Source organism: Thermobia domestica, chromosome 13 (assembly GCF_964235325.1).
Source record: "Thermobia domestica chromosome 13, izTheDome1.hap1.1, whole genome shotgun sequence".
Taxonomy (NCBI): domain Eukaryota; kingdom Metazoa; phylum Arthropoda; class Insecta; order Zygentoma; family Lepismatidae; genus Thermobia; species Thermobia domestica.
Window position 1 is genome coordinate 213,947,253 of NC_137466.1, and position 26,211 is coordinate 213,973,463.

Consider the following 26,211-nt stretch of genomic DNA (forward strand, 5'->3'; position numbering starts at 1 on the left):
GCCAAAGGTGCCAAGTCTTGAAAACAAATATTCGTTCCTTTAGTAGCATTGAAGAAATGTTGAGTTGAGTTGATTTTAGTTTAGTGTCCCGTTCAGCAGCGAGGCTATATGAGACGTGGACCTACTGATTAACGTGGAATCCGAACCACATGAGCTCCCGCCGGGAATCGAACCCGGGTCTCCTACGCCAAAGGCGCGTACGCTAACCGCTTAGCCACGAGGGAGCTCTGAATAAATGTTGAATAACGTGCTTTCTAAAATTGCCGTATAATTGAGCTATTTAATACCTTAAAAAAAAAAAAAAAAAGAGTAGTGAAAAAGTGAAGAACAAAAAATACAGAATATTGTTCCTTTCCTACCTCCAAACAGACTACTGTAGTATGGAGGCGTCAAGTATACTTCTATTCTTTACTTAACTATTAGTATGATGAGTCACCCAGAGCAAACATAATGTCGACTCGTAACCTTATCTGTAGCCATAAGTTTGTTTGAAGATTTCAAGCTGGGGAAGCTGGATCTATTTGAACAAGACTTAGTTAGCTACACTGTGACGTATTTTATGTCGCCCTCAGATAGTCCCAGTTGCGTTGAGTCTCTGATTCGGAAGAAGACATTAAAAAAAAAAAAAAGTTAGGTGGTCATCAGAAGAGTTTTTGAAGTTCACGGGAATTCGTCGCAGAAGCCCTCTGCTGCTCCAACAAAATAGAGAGAGAATGATGGTGAAGCCAATTTGGTGCGGATATGGCGTCGACAAAACTTAAAAAACTTCGCCAATTACTCGTTTTATCAGAGGTGTTGCCGCGGAAAACTTGGTGAAGTAGTAAAGCTAGTGCCATTTTCTATTATTTTTTTTTTACTTTAACTTTTTTTTTTCCTATATGGATTGTTTGTGTGTATGTGAAAAGGTGTGTAATTAAAATGGATCGCCGTCGTCGCCTAGAATCTCGTGATGAAAGACAGCTGCGTCATAATAGAGCCAATGAAATACGACAGGTAAGATCATCTTATTTTAATGCCTTCTAGCATCTTCCGTTTAGGACAGAAGGTAGTCAGAAGCGTAATCAGAAGTTCAGTCTTGGGGGGGGGGGACAAGCAGCGTAATCTTATTGGTTTAAGTATATAAAATGATTAGCGTAACTATTTTGTTTGCTACATTTAAAAAAATGAAATGAAATCTTTCAGTTTAACGTCCTTCGATTATGCCCTTTAGGCTAAGGGACACTATGATTTAGACAAGTAAATGATGATGGAAGAATTGGTGGAATGAGAAAGTAGAAGGAAACGGGAGTGCCCCGAGAAAACCCACGGACACGATGTTGTTCACCACAAACTTACTTGATCGGGAATCGAACTATGGACCTCACGCACCTGAAGTAAGCGCTATACTACTGAACCACAGTGCCCCCTTGCTACGGTGGACCATGACTCTTTATTTAAAGAATAACGACCACAGTTTTAGCGTATGGTCCAGTACTGCCCCCTCCCCCTCTTGTTACGCCTATGCATGTACTATAAGTAAAGCAAAAAAAAAAAAAAAACTGTAGCTCAATTTTTCTCTAAAAAGCACATATTGGTTTTGCGCAGTGGGGGATCTAGGGGAGGGCGATCGGGGCAATCGCCCCTTCCCCAGAAGAGGAAACTTTCTTATTTTATATATATAAATAAAACCCATCTCAGAGTTTGGAGCTCTTAAAAGTAGCAGTATTACGACCCACCGCACCCCCAGAAGTCCGTCCTGGATCCGCCCCTGGTTTTGCGTTTTCCTGTGAATGCTTTGATTGATGCCAAACAACTTTTACATGGCTATTAGAATCTCGATGTGCCGAGTCTGTTTGGAGAGCTTAAGTCTTCTCTAAGAGAACTTGACGATGCCACTGCTTTAGGGAAGGGTTATTCTGATCGAGGGAAGTTATAGATACAATCGGAAATTGTGTTTCGGAATTGTATCGGAAATTAAATATAACTGATTTCATTTAAATTAGCATTTTGAAAATTATTATTAGTATAATTATTAATGATCCAACATTAATTTTATCTTTGCTCTGGTAGTTTTCCCCCCTCATGACGTTTCCCCCTTTCCTCAATTTGTGGGTTTCGCCTCAAAAGAACAAATCTTGCTGATGGACATATAATCAATCATGGGCAATTGAAATAGATGCAGTTTCAAGTAATAATTAAATAGATGACTGTAGTTGCTACTGGATTTAAATTTTGTACCGTGAATAATAATTGTCCATATCTACGGTTTAAAGTAACACTACTAATGTAAAACTTAAAAGTAAAATATAAAGAACTAAAATGCGAATATAAAACACTACTTGAATTTCTATCTAAGGAGATCACCTGTACTAAGAGTCGAAGCTAGAACCCTGAACAGTGAAGGAACGGGCTTAACCACTTACCCACAACAGGGCACACAGTTGCTTCGAAAGTAGGGTTTCTGACGAGACGAGACAGCTTTTCCAACAGAAAGATATATATTTTCCCAGAACGAGCTAGCTTGTGGCTATAGAGTTAATGTATACGTCTTTCGTACAGGAGGCCCGGGTTCGATTCCCGGAGGGAGCGCTTGTTGTTGAATTCCACATTAAATTGTAGGTCCACGCCTCAGGTACCCTCAGTGCTGAAACGGACAATAAACTCAAATCGATCAACAACTTTTTAGTATACATTATTTTGCCCTCCCCGCTTGCCTAGTGGCTAGTGTATGCGCCTCTGGTCCATATGGTGGCTCCGGGTTCGATTCCTGGTGGAAAACAAAAAAGAATTTTACAAACATTCGTCCGTCTGCTTTAGCGTAAAGGGCATAATCGTGCGATGTTAAACTATTTTTTTTTTTCATTTCATTTAAAATACATCATTTTCACTTCACGAAACGTTTGGAGATGAGACAACGTCAATATTGTCTCATTGCCATAGGCGGATTCAGGGGTCGGGGAGCAAACATCCCCGTCGCCCCCAGCGGCACAGCCACCTATACTGCAAAAGCCGTAGTTTGTTCATAAAAAAAAACTAAAGTAATTCTAAGTAGCCCCCACCGCCGTGGCCCCAAGAGTAAATCTTGGATATGCCCCTACACATTGGCAGCCCTATTCCAAAGTTTCACAGCAGATAAACACAAAAACTGCGCAGAGTCCTTTACAAACTAATCACTTTGTATGTGTATAACTTAATAGTAGAACATGTTGTGAATGGAATTTTAAAGTGTGCTGATTTTTCTCATACTTTTTTCAGGTCTTATTTGTTTCCCTTTTATTATTGTACATACAGATTATTTGTGTGTGTTCTACGAACAACACAACTCATCATACTAAGAAAAGTCTATTCGTTTAAGAAGATAATGAAACAGAAGTTAGTTTAAAACATAGAGTACAGGAAGCTGTTTTAAGAGGAGAGTTACGGATCTAATCTGTTTATATCATAATTCAGTTGTACTAAATATTTTTTATAGCGAAACCAGAGCAAACTGATGTAATAGACACAAATATCTTCCTTAAAATCCGATTGAACACTACATCGAATCACTGGAATCTCTGGGAAGAGGGGGGGGGGGGCAAAGAAAGTGATTTAAATGGTACTACCTAGCCCAACCTGTTTATTATTTTCGATTCCGTTTGTTATCTTTCTGCTTACCTTCACGGACCCTCTGAGGTATATCAAGAACTCGGTTATAATTTTCACAGCCTGAATATTATATCCCACATAATAATAATAATTATTATTATTATTTATTACGTTCTTATGTCGTTAGTAAATAAATTAACTTAGAATAAAAATTGAATATTTTGCACTTCAAAATATTGGGAGGGACGCGTCGCCCTCGTGCCCCCGCCAGAGACGCCCGTGCATCGAATAGAACAATAATTACAATACTAGTGCCGTACGCAAGGAGGTAAAGGAGGGGGTTCTGGGTTTAAACACTACCTTCTCCTTGAGCGAGATATTATACAAAAATAAACATTTAGAATATTACAATGTATACAAAAAAATTACGGTTATAAAAATAAATTAAATTGAATGATTGAAACCCCTTGTAAGAAATTATGGATACGCCATTGTAGGACACAAATAGTAAATGCTGTTTATTGTAAAATCAGAGAAATATTCCAAAACAGAAATATAGTGAATGTCTCAAATTTAATCAAACTGTAAGACCTATTGTGAAACACACCGAATACTATCATGTAATAACCGAATAGTAAATAGGTCTATTACAGGCTAATAATACATGTGAAAATTATGTATAATTAGCTCATTAATGATACGCAATAAGAATTTGCACATAATTGATAACATGAATTTTTATGCAAAAATTTGCGATATCACAGTAGTTTTACGACACACCTGTTGCAGTAATTTTAATACAACAGTGTTGCCAGGAGTCACGTTTCTGTCAAAAAAAACACCAATTTTAAGGACTTTCATTAAATAGCCTTTTAATATGGCAACAGTGCATCAATTTGTCACATTTTTGCACCGATGGATAAATGTTGATGCATACTGCACATATACGCAGGGATTCACCCTCAGGAAATCAGTTTTCTGCAGCTGAATATTGAATTTCTTCATTTTGTACATTTTTATTTTTCATTTTCGGTACTTACTTTCGTTACTACACAAAGACGTTACAAGTTCCAGCATTGATCATGATCTCCAAAATATCTACATAGAACAGGCTTACATTTGTTTGAAGTCTCAGGTCTTTATCATTTTTAAATCAAAAGATATATGCAATCAAACTTTGGGCTGCGCAGCTTTACGGACACACTGTAGAATTAAAGCAGCATTGAACGTTCCCAATGTTAAAATGTAATGTACACTAAAAATTAATATACATATATTACCGTAGAACAGTGGTATTTATACTGCCTTATGATATTTATAACCTTATTTACCTGGCGCTAATGTTCTTTAACCCTGCATACTTCACGCCCTCTGCTTGCTGCTCGTTGGTCTCACCCCAATGCTTCACGATTTCAAATTATTATTAACAGGCCTAATTCCTGCGAAATTAAAATACCGATAATTTTACAGTAATTATGTGATACCTTCAAATAGATAAAAAAGATAATCGAAATGTAGAACAAGAGCGCGCTAGACAATATTATTTTGCATGATGTACCGTTATCACGAGTCACTTAGTACCTTTCCGTTTGCAGCCATTTAAAAACGCGAAAATAAATGCCGATTTTCTAAATAGCTGGGAATCGAAAGCAGATAAGTGAGTTGTGATAACGGTATCTCATGTAAAATAATATTGTCTAGGGAGCTCTTGTTTCACATTTCGATTACAGTGGGTAACAAATTTTGACCAACTTTGTGTTTATCTGATTTCTTTTCTTTTTTTAATATCGTTGGGTGGTACTAATAACGTGCATAACATTAGTTTTCCCGCATTGTCAAAAATCGCCTTAAAATTCGTCTTTAACCCTTAGAAATCTGTTATTAGTTGAATTTTTCTTCTATTTTTCGTTAAAGCGTAATAACTAAGAAACAATTTGCCCTAACAGAACCGGTTATGCCTTGCTTTTTAAGTAAAGGAACAGGCTTTCAAACTGTATGAATTTATTTGCAATATTACATACGAAAGAAAATTTATTCAACAAATTTTTAGAAAATTCTTAATTTTCCCTCAAAATTAAGTATTTTTTTTCTTTCTGGAGTTGGCGACACTGTTTCTAGTTAGTCAAATTATATCAGATATTTTTTTGATCAGAAATTGATTCTGTAAGTTTTAAAATGATATTCACGAGATGACACAAAATGTTGGGGAAAAAATTAGAAATTTGGTTATGAAATCAACTGGAACTTGACAAAGAAAAATGAAAAAAGTAATTTTTCATTTCCGTGTAATAGTTCCTAACCTCTATTTTCAACTAAAATATATTACATTTCTAACACTTTTCGTACGCAGAAGAAGTGAATATTAAATGGCTAGTTTATATAAGTCGCAGTTTTGGCCCGATTTTTATTTTTATCGGGAAATTTAGAGCTTATTACTATCTTATAATATGCTTCACTGAAGAAATTATGCAGAATTAACTTAGTCACTATGGAGTACGAACACGGCGTACAAAATAAAATAAAAAAAAAAAAGTATATCATAAATATATCCACTTTCACTACAGAACATTTTAAAAATGAGCACGTTTGTCCGAAGCTGATTTGTCATCAGAAATTAATGTCCAAATATAATCTTCCATCCCCGCGCTGTCCCAGCGCCCTTGGTATTTTCTTTCCATTTGTTCAATGTCTTGATGAAAGCGTTCATCATGTTCTTCACTCACATCTGCTAAATTTGGACGGAAAAAATCAAGATGGGAAAACAAAAAATGCAATTTCAACGACATTCTATAACTCAAATTGCGATATAGGTCAATCAAAGAGTCTATTAATTCCCTATAATGTTCATTCCTATTTTTACCAAGAAAGCCTTATAAGCTCCCCAAGCACTTTTTTCCTCTCGAGTTATTCTATTCTGAAGTTCTTTAGACTGAAGCAACACACATATCTGTGGGTCAGTAAATACGCCAGCTTTGATTTTAGCGTCAGTTAACAGTGGAAACATTTGTCTTATATAAGAAAGAGCTGCAGAATGTGGATCTAATGCTCTAACAAACTGTTCTACAAGTTCTAATTTTATGTGGAGTGCTGGCAGTAAGATTTTTCCTCTTTCAACTAAACGTTCATGTATGCCATTGTGAGTGCCTGGAAGTAAATGTTTCCTTTCTGGCCACACTTTGAGTGTATAATAATGGTCAGTAGCTCTGCTATCCCAAAGGGAAAGAAATCACAAATATTTAGTATTGCCATTCTGCAAACCTAGAAGAAAACCGATCATCTTAAAATCTCCACAAATATCCCATTTATATTTTTGGTACTCATGAAATGAAATGAAATCTTTGAGTTTTACGTCCCACGGTTATGCCGGTTAGGCTAAAGGAGACGGTGATTATGAGAAATGAATGAAATGGTGGAATAAAGAAAGTGGGAGGAAACGGGAGAACCCCGAGAAAACCCACGCACACGGTGTTTGTCCACTACAAAGGCGGGAGCAGGGTTTGAACCCGGGACCCCATACACCAGAGATGAACGCTCTACCACTAAGCCACCGCGGCCCCCTTTTTGGTACTCAATCTCTTCCAACAATAATTTCACGTTTTCCTAGTCTTCCTTCATGTAGACTGAGTGTGCAACTGGTACAGAATGATTCACATTTCCATTGTGCTGAAGAACTGCCTTCAAACTTCTAGATTAACTCTATGAAAGGCGCCACTGCTCTGGTTGATGTGGGAAACTGATAGCTTCAAATAGGCCACTAACATCATGACAATAACACAAACTTCCTTCCATTTTGAAGAATTGTGAAAAAGTCTTATGCTTTTTCCTATATTTTGATATTTTACATGTTGGAAGGAGAAAATTCCACTCATTTAAACGTGAAGCAAGAAGTTCTGCCTTTGATTTTGGAAGATCTAAATCCCTTATCAAGTCATCAAGTTCTTGCTGATTAAGCAAATGTGGTTACTTTTTCTTGGTTTCATGCGAAAATCTAATATCAAGATCGGAAGACTCCTCTGGTTCTCCTTCAGATGACAATATCTCCGGTGGTTTGGGTACAGGAAGTTCGTCACTATGTGGAACTGGAGCAATGGATGAAGGTAAACTGGCTTATTCTACTTTTCCCCTATTCTTTCTGTTGTTATAATGTATCACGTCAACTGAACAGAAGTAATACTCATTATGGTGATTAGTAGTCTCTCTCCAAATTCGAGGAATAGCAAATGTGTATTCTTTCTGGTTCCCCGTAACCAACCTTCTATTGTAGAGCGAGAACTACCGCAACACACATGCGGAGCCCAATGTTTGTCTTGATCAACTGTGGGCACTCGAAAGTAAGCTTCAAATGCAACACAGAACTTTGTTCCAAGCACAATGTTATGTTTAAGTTGTTTGGGGCTTATGTAAAATCCATAAACATAACAAAATGAGTCTGTTGGCATTTTACAACGCCTCCTGGTAGACATTTTATCTTCTACAGAGCAACTAGTGACATTAAATCAAATGCCACTGATATGATATAGTTTTCACTATAGTTACTCAATATTGTATGCAGCTGGCTATCCAAGTGGAGTCATATAGAAATTTACTGACTTTACTTAAGTAAAAGTTAATATTTTTTGTAAAGGGAAAAAATAAGAAATCATATTTTCTAGACAATTATTTTCATTCAAAATAAATGCTGTATTCAAAATTTGTAATCGTAAAACGCAAATGTTACGAAATGAAACTTCCTAATTAATCCACAAGAGTTTGTTCTGTGTTGCCATCTATGGACAGCCGAAGTAAGGCTGAAATTCTTCCTCTAAAATGGCGTTCTAAAACAAATACGATTTTGTAAAATTCCTTCCAAACAATCGACATTTGAGGAAAACTAATACCAGATTCGTAATTAGCACGTCAGAATCATTCGGTAAATGTAAAAACATTAAGATAAACAATTTCTTGTTGAGCAGTGTTATCTTTTTATCTATTTGAAGATATCACATAACTACTGTAAAAATTAATGGTATTTTAATTTCGCCGTGATGAGGCCACTTAAGTATTCTGCCTTTCGGTAGGTCCTGGAACCGTGGAGTGCACTTAGCGCCCGTAGATTTTGCGCCCACATATAATATCGTATACTTAGCGCCCAGAAAATATTTGATGCTTATCAGTGTGCTAGGGTTGACCAAAGAGAGAATTAGTTTATATGTATAAATGTAGTTTCGTACTAAAATCATCTATCCCATCCCCTCTCTTTTGACGACTAAAGAACAAAAATTTTTCACTTGAAAGATCCTGCCTAAGGGGTTTTAAAACTTCCTGCACAATTGTCATGTCACTTTTAAAACCCCTTAGGCAAGTTGAAAGAAATGTGTTCTTTTCTTCCTCTTCTGTTCATCACCGTCAGCTCTAACACTCTGACTTTTCATGTACATCTGTAATTACGTACAATTTAATTACGACTTAAGAGCATTACCATATCACCTATGAGATTTTCATATATGGATGTGAATTCATGTGCCAGCGTTATTTTAAAATTTATATAGTTTTAAATAATAATAATTACACGCGCCTGAATGCAAATACTACTGCATGGAAAACAGCAATTATTTATGCACATTGCATAACTTCATTTCCTATCGTAAATACAGGGTGTCAAAAAATTCAAATGCCAAAATTTGCTGGGTAATTCTTTATATCAAATGAAAATAAAACGTTCTAATGAACATGTGTCAAGTGTTATAAGCCGCCCTAAACGCAATCAATCACATTTTAAACCCTAGTTTAAAAATAATGGAACATATCGTAAGTAGTTAAAGAAATTCGGCAAGAACTAGTATTTCCTCTATCTAAATATCCATACAAGGATACACTTTTAACCCTAGGACCACGGGCGGCGATTGGAAGGGGGGCAAAGGGGGGCAGTTGCCCCTCCACTTTTTGAAATGACCCATTAATGTATATAGTTTCATTTGGAAGTTTTGTATGTATTATTGGTTCATAGAATACAAATGGTGGCATAAAATATTTGCCGTTCCATGAGTACGTATTGGTTATCTTTCCGTGAAGTTAAGAAAGCTACAGAAATTGCGTTTTAAAAATGACACTAAAAATGGCCCCAAAATTAAGCTGTTGGAGCGAGACAATTCGAGCGTACTTTCATTTCATCTTACAAGGGCTCGATATGTTAGTAAGCCGCTCTGGATCTAATTGAGATATCATTTCGCAAGAAAAGAAGTCCTTCACAAGTTAGGCCTATTCTTCAATTGCACAAAAATTGACAGTTCCTAAAACAGTTTTTTTCTTGAAAAATTGACAGTTCATTTCTTCTTTCTTATAGTAAGGAATATTTTGATTTGATTTTTTTCAGTTTAACATCCTGTTCAGCATCGAAGCTATATGAGACGTGAATTTAATGATTAACGTAGAGTCCGAACCACGTGAGCTCCCTCCGGGAATTGAACCCAGGTCTCCCACGTCAAAGGTGCGTACGTTAACCGCTTAGCCACGAAGGAGCTCAGTAAGGAATATATAATTTTGCAGTGTAATATACGAGTTTAGTGGTGTACATATACAGTTTTGTTATACAATTAAATTTAGTAAATTCAACATAATTCTAGGTTTTAGGATTATTTTGTATAACTGGAATGTGGAGTGACTAAGTATTGTTGAGTTTTGATGTATTCCAAGAAAATGAAAACTGTATCTAATGGCAACGAACATGTTTCGGGAAGCTGCAAAAGTATTTCTTTGAATGTCGTAGCATATGCTTGTAGTATTCACTGTCTTTCTAAGAGTAATAACACATATAATAACATGCGTGGAATTAAAAATATAAGTTGTTCATTAATTTCCAGTTTCAATATAACTTTTGCAGAACAAGCCGTATTATCCATTACTATGATTATTTGATTAATATTATCCTTTCTATTTATTTTTTTTGCAAATTTGTTATTAAATAGGTCCCTAATCTGATCACACAATTTTCCAGACAGAATTTTAAGATGCATGATTATATATATATATATATATATATATATATATATATATATATATATATATATATATATATATATATATATATATTCATGAGCAAGGAATCAGATCTCTTCTTACACCTTCGTTGTATAAGAGTACAAAGAGTTAGTATCTTGTGTTGCTCTTGTTAATTTACGTAACAAAATATGAAACAAGATATACGGTATTTTAACTGAAAAAGATAGTTATACATTTATACAGCCTTTAGTCTATATAATAGCCTCCTAATAGTTATACAGCCTTTAGTCTAACAAAGTGTTACAAGCAACCAGGAACAGTAACATTGACATACAAACAGGGCCGTGCTGGGATACTAATGAGGGCGGTGGACAAGTCTACTAAAAGGGCGCCTAACAAACGGGAATATATATATATATATATATATATATATATATATATATATATATATAGAGAGAGAGAGAGAGAGAGAGAGAGAGAGAGAAAGAGAGAGAAAGGGAGAGAATATTTGAAAGAAAGTATCGGTGCCATTTATCAAAATCATCACTAAATTTGTTTTAGTACTAACGTAAATAGCTAACTTCGAATCGAAATCCTCTTTACTATAGAAAAACTTTTTAGTTCCTGTAGTAACATTTCTGTCAAATAAAAAGAAGCTAAATGTATCAACAACTTAATATAGCACACCTATGGACGCAGGAGGCTCATTGCCGCGTTTACAAAAGCTCTCCATTGATTTCTGTCCTTAGAAAATTGAACCCAGTTTCTATTTTATATTTCAATCTCTGCGAGAACAATTATAAGATTGTCCTCCCATCTGCGCCTCGGTCTTCCTAACGGTCATTTTCCTATTTGGATTTCCAGTTACAACTTCGAAAGCGTTTCTAATTTCTTCCATTCTGGCTACATAAAATGACCATTTGAGCCTCCTAGACTTGATGACCCTAACAATGTTTGGTAAACGGTATAAAATTATGCAGTCCCTCCTTACGAAGTTTCCGCCTTTCCCCATTCCCGTTCATTTTGGAGTTCGAATATTGGTTTAAGAATCTTGTTTTCAAATACTTTCAGTCTGCGATTTTCCTTCAGTCAGTTACAAATTTCTCAACAGAATTAGCGACAACAAAATATTTTTCACTGAATAATAGCACGAAATCCCTGCTTTTAGTTGACATCAAATTTTTTAATGATTATGGTTTTGGTCTTTTAATAATGATCCTAGATATTTGAAAGTATCGACTTTGTCGAAAGAAAATATTATTTGATATTTTAACGCATCAATAAAATGCAGTATTACGATCCCGACAAACTTCCATTTATTCAGTTTTCTCTGCATTTACTTTTAAGCCTATATCCCTGCAAGCGTTAATTATGATTTCTGCATTCCTTTCTATTATTCTGTAATTACTTATTAAATTTACATCATCAGTATACGGCATAACCTGGCAAATACAATTCAGCTCTAGAACCTAATTGCTGTCTTTGATTTTCCTTATCGTGTCCTCCAGAAGAAAGTTAAGTAATAATGACGACAACGCATCTCCTTGTTTCAAGTCGTTCTCAACGTGAAAGCTCGTGAACAAGAATTTCTCTACTCGAACCTTACTTTGGGATTCATTTAAACATATCTTAATTAATCTACCTTTTTCGGTATTGCAAATTCTGTAAGCATGTTGCAAAATGTTTCCCTCCTACCAGAGTCTAAAGTCAATAATTGATGTGCCAGGATGTTGTATTCTCTCATTTCTTTTCAACTATTAGTCTGGTAAATATCCGGTCGATAGTTGATCGATTTTACCTAAATCCGTTCTGATAATCTCCAATAATTTCATCTGCGTATGGAGTCAATCTTGCTAATACAATGTTTAAGAGGATTTATTGAATGTTGACAGAAGAGAAATGCCTGGATAACTATTAAATCTGTTTTGTTGCTTTTCTTCTGAACTGGAACAGTGATTGATTCTTTCAATCTTGTGATAATTCCTCCTTGTTCCAGATAATGAGAAGGAGTTTGTGTATCTTGCTCTACAATTTTTCCACTCCAGCTAAAATTAAGTCAACCAGAATTTCGTCTACACTCGGAGATGTGTGTTTATTTTTTAAAAAATAGCGATTTCTATTTCTGTCTGGTTAGGTTCTGGAATATACGGTTATGCTGCATGCATTTCACTTTCTCCACGTGCATTAGTTTTTAGCTATGGGTTAATTAAATCGTCAAAGAAATTTTTCCATCTATTTAAGATGCTATCTGTATCAGTGAAAACTGTTCTTTTAGGTTTCTTTAATATATAAGCACGAAGTTGATAGCCTTTCTTAAGTTCGTTGATGCATTTATACATGTCCCGAATGTTTTTGTTTTCACTTTTATCTTCAAGTTAATTCATTTTAACTTTCAAAAGTCGCGTTTCTTTGTTCTAAAAGTTTTAGAAATCACTACCAGGTGACAAGGAAATTTTATGTAATTATTTCGTTCGGATTTTGTAGCCAACGCAGTTTCTTCTGTTTTCTCTTCTCTGCTACTTTAGTACATTTCTAGTTGAACCATGGTTTGTTACTACGAATTTCTACGTGCTCCGATATTTCTTTTGCTGAAATTTTAATGTTATCTCTAATTTCAACCAAGTATCGTGAACACTAGTGCACTCCGAACCTTCTAAAACCAAGAATCTATTCGAAACTTCAATCTGGCTCTCCTCTCACCTATCCTCTATTAAAAAAAAAATAACCGCTTCGTTTTCAGATATTGAATATTTCCTTTATTCAACGATAGTCCCTCTCTTACTATCACAATAAACTCCTCTGAACGACCGAACATTAGTTGTGCTAGACTGTTCTTTTCTGTCTTATAAAACATGATCAGGTTGAATATTTGTTTTTCCATCTGATGAAGTCCAAGTATATTTATGAATGTCGCGATGTTGGAATTTTGTAATCTTCACGATAATGTTTCTGGATATTGCACACTTCATGAGTCTAACGCCGTTGTCACAACCTTCCTTATGCAAACATTTATTCCCTATAATCGGTTTGAAAATACTCTCTGGTCCTACCTTTGCATTGAAACCGCCCAACAGAATTTTCATATGGTATTGCAGGAGATGATCAAATAACCGTTCTATTCTTTCGTAAAAACTGTATTTTTTAAATCGCCATCCTTATTTTCTGTTGGGGCATGTGCATTTAAAATAATATTACACCACCGACCCTTAAGAGAAGTGAAAGAAAATATATTATTAACAAATTCAACCTATGTAATTGCTGATATTACGTATTCGTTTGTGAACGGAAAGCCCTGCCGTTGGTAATTTTTAATTTGTTCCCCGTAAAAGAACGTAAAATTTCCGACTTGACTCCTCCATTTCCTTCTCATCTAACTTCCTTATATCCCACTAGGTCCAATCTCTATTTCTAAACTCATATTTTACAAATTTTAACGCGCCTGTCCTATAGAGACTTCTTACATTTCATGTTCCAAATCTTATGTCGATTTTACTTTGCGGAATTCGTGCCAAGTTATCAGTTCTGATCCGAGGATTCTTCGAACTTATCTGAACAATCTTTTTTTTTTTTTTTTTTTTTTTTTTTTTTTTTTTTTTTTTTTTTTTTTTTTACAGGATGAGGTTGTTAGCCTCACACCAAATTCTCAAGCTGGATTATCACCCCTTGTCTGTCCGCGACTGCTTACTCAGTATATCGCAGCTAACCTCTATATTCCTGAGGCCTTCTCGATCCACAACCTCAGGACGCGCTGTGCCATGGTGACAGGAAGACCACATTTACGGAAATTAATACAGCTATATTTCAGAAATACAACAGGTACTGATTATCCGAACACTGCTTTAAAATGCACAGGAACAATCAATATGCTCGCATATGTGGATGCATATTAAGCTTCGATGCCGTAAAAATCGTAAATTAGAGAGTAGTGTCAGTATAGTATTACATAAATGCATCGTACGTTTGACTATCCGAACTATTCTTGATGTATCACATTGTTTCGTTTTATAGCTACATAACTTTATAATATTTTTGTAAGTGATTATACTCTTTACCTGTTCTCTGTCAATAGCAACTGTATGAATTTATAATACAAAACTGAAATACAGAAGAATAAAATAAAAAAAAATAATAATAATAATAATGTGATATTTTGCAGGGCATGTTATGTAAAGGGCACCTTGTATTCTTCACACGTTCCGTACTACCAGTCAGTATTTGAATTTATTAAACAAAGCTGGTATACAGGATAACTAAAACCACTTTTCTATAATGTGATGTTTCGTAGGGCGCCTTATGTAAAGGGCGCACTGTACCTTTCACGGGTTCTTCGCCAACAGTAACTGTGTGTATTTATTGTATAGAACTATGCTATACAGAGGAGCAAATAAAATCGTTAATTTTTGATGTGGTCTCGGAAGGGCGCCTAATGTAAAGGGCGCACTGCACCTTTCACGGGTTCTTTACCAATAAAACTGTAAGAATTTATTACTAAAAACTTGTACCATTATTTATAGCGTGATGTTTCGGAGGGCGCACGGGGACACGTCCCGGTATCCCGGTGGGCCAGCACGGGCCTGCATACAAATACTGTATTCAGATCATGTCTTGCCTCCCCACTTTTAACGTCCAACTGCCGCCACTGCCTAGGACTACCAGGTGGGTCTATTGCACTCGTACGCATACTTTCTTTAATAATTACTAAGGCTTAGTAAGTATTGAGATTCTATGACATTTCCCTGGTTGTGTTCTTGTATTATGTTATTTAAGTTTTTTTTTTTTTTTTTTTTTATTTCCGTGAGTTAAGTGATAGTTTTTAAAATTTATAGCATTGGGTACCGAGTTGGTCCATTAAACTCGAGCCTTAATGAAGAAATATGAGGATAGATTCAGAATAGATTGAGATTGTGGCTCGTAGCAGAGTGAACGTTCTGATAATTTTCTAACTGTCCCAATGAAGTCAGATATAACATATTGCAACTTTATGTGTTATTATTTAGTTTGATTGATTTAATTATTTGCAGTTTTGCTTATTTTTGTAGCAGCTTTTCTTTATTTATTCACTTATATAAGTCCATTGTCAGAAGCATAATAATTGCTTTTGTCTATCAAACTGTAATAATTTTTCCATTGTATGCAGTTGCGTATCCAGGGGGAGTTTCCCGGGATATGAACTCCCAAGAACCAAAATTTTAAAAAGTTGCTAGAATAAAATCTAAATTTGTGCTTTCAGTCTCCACATTAACAAAAAAGTTTTCCGGAGTAGGACACTGCCCCCCCCCCCCCGAATAGAAATCCTGGCTTTGCCACTGATTGTAAGTAAAGTTTTGTTTATTGTTAGTGTGTTTTGATCATTGCACGTGGTAGACAAACAGATCACTAACAATACACGTCACTATTGATGGTAGAGGAGGAATATTTTTGGTAAATCAATAAACAATGAAGAAATTGATTCCCGACAGACGATAAGATATTAGCAGACTTATATACAAATGCAACTGAAGTTTCTTGTTCAGGTACCGATATTGAAATGAGACGTTGAGTAGTTTTCTTATCCAGAGGATTGGTTAGAAGTTTGAAGCGTAGCTAATGCAAAAGCACGTGCTAATGCAAAAAGCAAAACTCCGGAGAAAAGCGATCCTACATGGGCTGCCTTATGTTTTGATGACAACATCGGCGCTATTAGAATACCTGATGATGAATTGTTCCTAATTTGTGAAGTTGCAGATTCTTCACACACTCTGCAATATAATTTTATTCTTACATATAATATGACTGTAGACGAACAATTTCTCATTTTTTGGGTGCGCTGTCTCTTTTGACAATATATACCCAGTAAGATCACCCATTGCAAAACACAATGCACAACTATCCTGAAGTGGTCACTTCTAGAGCGGAGGAAAAACTCAAAGTTATCATATATTACAACACAACAAAATCACACGTTCACACTAACAATCATATGGCTCGCTGTTAGATTACAAAACAATGAACAAAATGGCCTATGACAGTATTTTACGTAACTGATGTAAGTGGACTCAACACTTATGGTATTGTGTCATCAAAGCGTAATTTCAAACGAGAAACAGACATTAAAAAGTTTGAAATGCCGTAAATTCTTCATTTCGTCTGGTTAGCAGTTCGCCAACGTTGAGAAAAAATCACGGAGAATGGAAGCTTTCCTGCATACTGAAGAGGAACAGTCTAAGAAATTCTCTCCAGCAAAGAGGGAGCACAAAACAAGAACTTTCTGCCGCAAATGCAAGCTACATGAATGTACTGACATGTAACATTTTCGAAGTGTAACACTCCGATTTTGATAAAATTTGGCAGGTAGATATTACACATGAAATAAACGAATACGTGTTTTTTTTTTCTTTTCTGGGGTAAACTGTTTTAAGGGGTAAAAGCCTCCACCCAAAATTTGGAGAAATTTGAGGTCCGAAAGACAAGAAGAAGTTAGCCGGAGTGAATGAAATTGTGCACAGATATTATAAACGTTAAATGATGGAATATGTGTTTCGTATTTTCCTGGGAAAAATGGTTGGGTGGGGCACAGACCCCTTCAAACCTTTGTTTTCGAAATATCAAAAGCGCTAATAACAGTACGTCAAAAATGCCTACTGGACATGGAGAATTGCAACGAAACTATGTTTATATTTCATCACGACTTATCAAAGTGCTAATTAGTGTAGTGAAAAGTACCTAAAAAGACATGGAGAATTGTAAAACAATTACCTGTGACTAATTAATTTTTAAATTTTGTTACGCAGAAATAAGTTTTCTTCTTGCAAATTTCAATATTATACTTCTGAATAGTGTTTTACTTCATAATAAAACCTTCCTTTCGCAAATAATAATAATAATAATAATAATAATAATAATAATAATAATAATAATAATAATAATAATAATAATAATAATAAAATAATAAATAAAATAATAAATAAATAAATTTGTTTGCATTTAGTTTTATGTCCCATGGTTTTGCCAGGTAGGCTAAAGAAGACTTGAATTTACTGATTATAGTGGAATCCGAACCACTTTGGTCATTCAATGCTCTCCCACCAGGAATCGAATCTTGAACCTCATACGCCAAAGGCTTGCGTTCTTGCCACTAGACCAGCGAGGAGGGATAAAACAAACATATATAGGAATATGTAAATTAAACTCACAACCAGACGTGGCTAGTGAGGGAAGTCGTAAGCCAAAGCGTTCCAGACAAGTCACACGAACACTAAGTACATACTGCAGCACTTGGGATTGGCGAATTTTTACAGGGAGAATGAGAAAGTCCGATTTCTATGGAATGGTGGACGGATTTGTTTTCCTTCTCTCTGACAAGGGTCAGAAGTGATGGATTACTTAGAGCAAATCGTACCAGAAGAAACTGAAGAATTCCTAATTTATTTTGATCAACATTACGCATCAGGTAGTATCTGGAGTATGCGACTTTCATCTTACGGTAGAGACCTGCACGGGCCGAATTTTTCGGCCCGAGCCCATTCCAGCCCGAATATACCTAGGCCCGGCCCAGCCCGGGCCCGAAAAGTTTTGGAGATTTTCGGCCCGAGCCCGGCCCGGCCCGGCCCGATAAGTTTGTTAAAATTCTAGCCCAAGCCCGGCCCGGGCCCGATAAATTTTAAAAGTTTTTGGCCCGACCCCGGCCCGATAAATTTTTTAAAAATTTAGCTCGAGCCCCAGTCTTTCTCAAAATTTAGTATTAAACTTGACCTAATCCTCAGAAACATTTTCTAAACTGGTTGACAACCTGACGCTTGCCTCCCGAATGGTACCATTGCCTCCTAGAACTTTGCCTGTCATCAAGAGAACAAAAACTCCATATCCTATAACAAAAATCTAACTAAATTGATTTTAGCATAAAGTGACGATGGCAATATTGTTTAGCGACAAGCAATTTGGGTTCAGTGAAGATCAAGGTCAGAGCTCAATTTACTGCGCAATGCCTGCAATCCTCTATAGTGAAAGCGGAGCCGCTAAGCAACACAAACTGTAAATAGCTATTGCATTCTTTGTAACATTTTTCACGGGCACACTTCAACGTTTGGCTTTATTCCAATTATTAACGAAAGTCAATAATTATTAAAGAATTGCAATTAATCGGCCCCAACCCGGCCCGATCTGAAGAGAAATCAGTGTTGGCCGGCCCAAGCCCGGCCCGGCCCAAAGAAATAACAGAGTCGGCCCGCCCAAGCCCGGCCCGTGCAGGTCTCTACCTTACGGTGATCTTACGATTCAATTTCTTTGCTAGCCTCTTTTGTTTCCTCGCAACATACCCGTTCATATAGCAAAATTACAGAAAGAGACACGAACGAGTAAATTGATAGAAGCTTCGAATTAGAAATTCCAAAAGGTTAAACCTGTCCATCCTTCCTTGTGGATGGACATTACAAAAGGATGAGGCCATGGTTTCAACTGCATCGAACAAGAGCAGCGAGATGAATTACCGAAGAAGAGGGTAAAATGGAAGACGACTAGCCTTCAAAGGCGCTTGTTCAAGTTAGTGATGGATTATTCTCAAAGAAACACCATACTCGTTCAATATTTGATTGGAATTGATTACTGCATAAGGCTGTAACTTTAGGGTATAATGCGTACAATAAGGTTCGTAGAGCGATTAACTTATTGGTTCGTAAAGCAACGTTCTTTTTATTATAGAACGTTACGTTGTTTTTCAGTGCTTATAGTGTATGATATCAATTGCTTAACTATATAGATTTATATTACGCATAAAGCTGTGAAATATGTATCAGACTTAATGCGGATAGCTTGTTAGATGTTTTTTTTTTTCTGAAACTGTATAATACCATATGATAATATGACTTTTTTTCTTTTTTAGTATCAAACCCGATGTTGTTATATAGTCAGAGTTACCATATGACAGGTTTTTACCGGGACAGTCCCGGTTTGGAAGCTCTTGAAATGAAATGAAATCTTTGGATTTTACATCCCACGATTAAGGAGATAGGAGTAGGATAGAGGAGACGGTGATTGTGAGAATGAATGAAATGGTGTAATGAAGAAAGTGAGAGGAAACGAGAGAACGCCGAGTTTATCCATGCATGCAGCGTCTGACTACCACAAAGCCCATTTGACGCAAGATGGGATCAAACTAGGGACCCCATGAACCAGATGTGAGTGATTCTACCACTGAACTACCGTGGCCTCCATGAAGACTCTTATCCCGGTGTTTCGCCAGTTTACATTTTGTACCGGTTTTCAGTCGTCAGAATATGTTCACCGTTATTTGTATGCCTTATCCTCATTGCATTATTCTAGATTACGTCTGTTTTACATAGTTTTCACATTAAAAGCTACATATGTAATCTTAGTTTATAGTACATTTAAATATTGTAGAGCATTGCATACCACGTAGTACAGTTACATACATGCACACACACACACACACACACACATATATATATATATATATACATATATATATATATATATATATATATATATATATATATAACTACGTTTCTGCGTTTCACCCTTTCCCCCGGAGGTTATGATTCATGGAGCGTCATAATCAGTGCTATTGGCTGGTCTCTCTGTCTCTCTCTCGCTCTCTCTCTCTCCCTCTTCATAACAGTTTTACTTAGTGGACGCTAAGTACACGGAACATGGATGTAAGAAAATAACAGGAATTAACGACCTGTGGAAAGAGTGGTAAAATGAACTGGACATCCCTGATTGTGAGATAAAATCAATATAAAATTCCTTCTGTGAGCCAGAAACACTGGGCGCTAAGTCTACGGGCGCTACATGCACGGAACCCCTGGAACTAATGAGTTTTTTTTTTTTTTAATTTTAGATTTAGGTCGGAAAATGTTTCTTCCATTTGTTCTCTTCTTTCTACTCTTCGCTTTCCTTCCATCTTTCCTTCTCTGGCGGTATGAAGAAGATAATTTCTTCGCAAGATGTGTTCAATCCAATTGGCTTTTCTACGAAGGATGGTGGCTAGAAGCGACCTCTTCTCTCCTATCCGTTTTAAAATGTCTTTGTTTGTTACCCTTTCTGTCCATTTTATCTTCTCCATCTTCCTCCAACACCACATTTCGAAGATTTCTAAATATTTCTTCTCTAACTTTTGTAATGTCAAAGTCTCACTGAACCATACAGTCCAACACTCCATATATGCATAACACTTGATAAACTTCTTCCTAAGTCCAATACTGAGTCTGCTAGGTAAGAGTGGTGGCCAGTCAAGTGGAGGGCAATGAAGGCGATCCACGGCTACTGCAGTGTCTGAAAACATCTAATTTAGATATTTGAGAACTGAAGTGGCAAAATAACGAGGCGATCCATCTTACTGAAATCTACATACCTTCTTAACCCCTCGGGTTTCCAAAAGGGAGTGAATCAGTTTCTTAGTCTTTCAAGATATCGATGTTAGTTAACAGGTTGATATATATAGACCGTAAATTTGTTTGTTGCCCATATCAGCCCATATTATGACGGGGGGGTAGGATTGTTCTCAATTTCCTCATGTAACACTAGATAATGTAATTAACTTTTGTAAATATACGAAGGATGATGGTTTATGGTTTCATATTAACATATTAACCATATCTCGTAGTTTATGGTTTCATATTAACTAAATTAAACGCATTTTTTCTTTTTTTTTTAAAAAAAAAGTAATAAAATATTTGATTCATAAATATGTTAGCAAGAAAAGAAATGGCTAAAATTGACAATTACAAACAAGTAGTTTTTTTTTTCTTTTTGATTTTTCTGAATATACTTGATTACATATTTATCATTAGTTTTCAATTTTTAATCATTAAAATTTAAATACTTATTTCAGAAAGAATAACCACGTTTACTTCTTTCTTACGTTGGCTATAGGTTAGTCGGCAACATGGAATTTTTTAAAACTTGTCTCTCCTTTGAGAGAGCAGTTTTATACTTTGATAAGATCTCTTCTTCATAACTGCATCTGGATATTCTATCCTTGGTCTTCCTTTTCCTGGTTTTCCTTCTGCCTTTCCCTCTATCAGCACAGTGATCCAATCGGAGTGCCGAATAAGATGGCCAAGCATGCTGTTTCTTCTTTTTCCTATTCTCTTCATAATTTGTCGTCCTTCATTAGCTTCCTTTAGTACGTCTTCATTCCTTTTCCTTTCGGTCCATGACATGCGCAGCATTCTGCGCCTATACCACATTTCAAATGCATCCAGCTTGGATATTTCAGCTTTTCTCAATGTCCACGTCGTTGATCTATAAAGCAACTACGGTAATAACCACGTACCGTAATGAAAATATTACAAAATACTCATAATACACAGGTTGGTTATCTAGGACCTGTAAGTTATTTATAAAATAATATTCACAATTTCTTGAAGGAACTGTTGAATTAACTTAGGCACATCTTGAGCTAAAGAATCAAATTAGAAGCCATGTTTATTTTGATCGACATAAATCGCGAGTCAATGACTACCTGGTGAAACAGACTTGTTAGATTGATAATTATAATCAGTGCAGCTGGATATTTGACAAGTATAATTAAACGGTCTAGTGCATAGATACCGCTTACGCATGCTCCTGAAACTTGTAATGGATACATATTCGTTTTATTGTATTTCAACCCTTTCTTCTTTTTTCTTTTTATTTTTGATGGAATATATACTACACTGTTGGGATTTACGTACATTAATGTATTCAGCAGATAATAAAACTTGGCGCATAAAAGACCGTGCCAAACCTGTGTTTCACATAAAACTCCAGAGAATAATATTTTGGGCAATGTAAATCTTCTAAATTTACAATAGTTTTGTTCAATAATTGTTGTTTTCCATTGGTATACAAAGTGCAAATATTACTAAAATACATTTTTAACGTAATAACTACTAAGGATAATCTACTTCACTCTCATGCTAATGAATATCATAATCCTGTTGAGCTAGACGGTGATTTTTATGTATTAACAGATCACACAAGTTATGTAACGCGTAAGGCATTTCAAATATATGTCAGGATTCACAATTGTACGTTCTTTAATGCACTAGACTCTCGCTAATCCGGCCATTCCTGGCACATATGGGTGCCGGATTAGCGGAAGTGCCGGATTATTGAGTGTCTGACATTTATTTGATTTATTTATTTATCTTGTTTTTTTGTTTATTTTGAAAACATAGGGGATATAGTGTACTGTACTTTATTAAATCGAAGGATATAATTTTAAGGTTTGTGTAAAGGGACAAGTTTTGCCGATAGATGTCACTACAGTCTTCGTATCTATCCCATGTATTTTTACCTACAATTTCTCTTATAAATTTCAACCTAGAGACTTCAAATTTTTAAAGAAGGAACTTCATAACTTATTAAAGGGAACAATCCGTGCCGATGTTTTTTATTTAGAATTTTCTTCACTGTTGAAACAGTTCCATTATTAAAGGTTTGGGTATCCATTTCAACAATCAAGCCATTTCAACAACGAAGAAAATTCTAAATAAAAAATCGGCAAGGATTGTTCTCTTTAATAGGTTATGAAGCTCCTTTTCTAAAAATTTGAAGTCTTTAGGTTGAAATTTGTAAGAGAAATTGTAGGTAAAAAAATACATGGGAGAGATACGAAGACTGTAGTGCCATCTATCGGCAAAACTTTTCCCTTTAAACCAACCTTGAAATATAATGCTCAAGCATGGCAATGGCTTTCTGCGAAGAATCCCGATTTAACTTATTTAAAATTTTTAGTTTCTGCTTGAGGTCTAGCGTAATGTGTTTCCTTATAGAAGACATGATTCCGAACTCTAAAGAATGCTACAATCTCGAATACAGTATATAAAGCATCATTTAACTAAGCATTATTGTGCACGTGTTTTTGGTTGGATGTGCGCCGGATTACTGAGAGGCCGGACTACTAAGGGCCGGATTAGCGAGAGTCTAGTGTAATATACGTCACTTCTCGTGAAACATTAAGAAGTAGGCTTATACAGTTACTTATCTCTTATTATACTCAAATTACGAAAATTTTTAAAGTATTATCGGCATATACACTTCTGTCACGATCGATTTGAATAAGAGTATCAAATTCTGCACAAATCACACATGTAACAGGACTACCTAAAACCTTAGCAACTATAGTGCTGTCAAAATGTCTTGAGCCGTGGCAAAAGTGCGAACTAAAACTCTCACCCTCATACGCCCACGAGTTTAGCCAATGAGGGTTCAGTTGTTGCTAAGCGAGAGAGCGGATGACGAAAAGAAGTGGAATTCCTTCAGCCGATAGCAGCGCTTGGAATGGAAAGCTAGGTGTCAAGGTCAATGTGGTATATCTTTAAAGCGCTTGAATTGTCAGGCGAATCACGTACAACATCCCACGTGGAATTATCTGAAGTGCCTGCAGGCAACAAAATAACGGATAGTCCCACCAGGATAGTCATCACGGTTTGTAGTATGGGAAAGATCTCGATAATTTATTCTAGTAAAAGAGAAGAACATGTAATAAGTTTTAATATATAATTTACTTGTAAAATTAGAGGTGAAGGAAGTGGGAGGAAATGTCTTCGATCCAACTTGTAATTTAATCTTATTAGTTTTGAAATATTTAAAATCAAAACAATTCAGTTGTGGTTGGCCATCAGATGCAGGGTTGGACAGAAACATAGGGATGCGCACGAGACGAGTCGAGACAGGATTTTCCTGACAAAATTCGAGTCGAGACACGGCTCTTCCAATAGGAAAATATACATTTTTCGAGTCGAGACATCACTTTTACAGCACATTTTCGAGACGAGACAGCCACAAATCTTGTCTCGTGCGCATCCCTACGAGAAACACCATCACAACACCCTTTGTAACTTTATCAACAAATAAATTATCAAAATTATACGATGTCAGGTAACCCACTCATATTTATCCTTGGCATTAGTATCTTGTTTAGTTTCAAGTATCCTACCTTAATAAATAGAGGAGTAAACTAATTTACTAATTAACTGTGTAATTCTAGAGTATGCCATGGACTTTCTTCCAACTAGCTTCAGACCATCAATTTTAAAGAAGTTTTGGATATTTACTTGTCACCGTCGCATTTGCGCTGGAGCAAATGTGAAGGTGCATTTTACCTTGGTTGCGCAGATGGCGCGTGGAGTGGTGAGGTGGTTTCTAATTTCTTGTTTGAAATGATAATCAAGATTTTTAAATGTTTCATATATATTTTACAAAATTATCTACAGATGACGGATACAGACTATACAGGTACAAAAAGGAAGGTTGAATACTTATCGTGAGATCCAGTCACCCGTTGCACTTCACACATAAAGTTTCCATTAAATACTGAATCTAGTGTTCTTGGCACACTCGTTGTTTCACTCTCTTCCATGTGATGCTTCAGCCTGGCTTCCGGTCCGGGTTCTGCCTCTGCTGCTATTGCCGCTGTTGCTGCTGTCCTCGTGGTTCCAACGCGAAGTAGAAGACTCTCTTCTTGTCTTGAATGTATATAGCCCCTTGGCCCAAGGATGTTATAAAATAGAGGATCTACCCATACGTACCTTCATCATATTAACTCAATTGAAGCAAAAAAAAAAAAACCGAGCAACATCTGATTGGCAAGACTCGTTTCCGCCATGATTGTTGGCTCGAAACATTGCAATCTTAGTGGCGCAGAGTGGTCAGAGTAGATGTGGCGAAGCAGTGTCGTATGGCCTCACGATTTTGTTGTATGGGCAGATCCTCTATTTTAAGGACTGGCTCAGGAGAGTAATGCTCCCGGAAGTAGAAACGAGAAACACAGTTCTGATTGGTTGGCGTTATCCACTTCTTGCCACGTTGCATTAAAATAGCAAAAAACAAACGCTTGCTGCTGTCGGTCTTCGTAGCCGAGTGGGCTAGCGCTATAGGCTAGTAACAAAATTCTCTTTTGGCGTGAGTTCAGACCCGGCCCGAGGAGTTTTTTTTTTTTTTTTTTTTTTTTACATTTTATAAGACTTTAATTAAAATAATATAATAATATAATCTATATATATAAAAGAGAACGCACAAAATCCTTTGTCCGCTCATCACGCTAATACGGCTGAACCGATTTCTTTCATTTTTGGGGGGTTGTTAGGATTTGGACCCTAGATGGTTTTTATCTTATCACTTTAATTTTCAATTACCAGTGTCTTGAGATAATTGACCAATCAGGTGTCAATACGTACAAAAAATCCTTTGTCCGCTCATCACGCTAATACGGCTGAACCGATTTCTTTCATTTTTGGGGGGTTGTTAGGATGTGGACCCTAGATGGTTTTTATCATATCACTTTAATTTTCAATTACCAGTGTCTTGAGATAATTGACCATTCAGGTGTCCATACGTACAAATCCTTTGTTATTAGTTCATCATAGGTATAAAAATAAACGTATTTATATGCAACCCGCATGACCCTGTGACTCGGCGGGTTAACATAACTGACAGGCGCTATAAATCACTTGAAAGCGAAAAAGTAAAAATTATCTAAGTAACAAAGTTTATTGCGTTCCGGGATGACCGCAGCGAAGCGGGGCGGGTTGGGGTGACCGCAGCGAAGCGGGGCGGGTTAACATAAATGACAGGCGATATAATGTTAACATTAGTGCAATCTTCTATGGTTTTTATCATATCACTTGAAAGCGAAAAAGTAAAAATTATCTAAGTAACAAAGTTTATTGCGTTCCGGGGTGACCG

At 36.2% G+C, this 26,211-nt stretch overlaps 1 protein-coding gene across 1 annotated transcript in view; it reads left to right on the forward strand.

Moving 5' to 3' along the window:
• The first annotated feature begins 532 nt into the window (after positions 1-532).
• Positions 533-26,211, forward strand: part of LOC145669007 (facilitated trehalose transporter Tret1-like) — a 33,985-nt gene continuing 8,306 nt past the window's right edge. Inside the window, exon 1 of the mRNA XM_081737332.1 lies at positions 533-993. Coding sequence (XP_081593458.1) covers positions 919-993 — 75 coding nt within the window. The 5' untranslated portion in view covers positions 533-918. The remainder of the gene's footprint in view (positions 994-26,211) is intronic.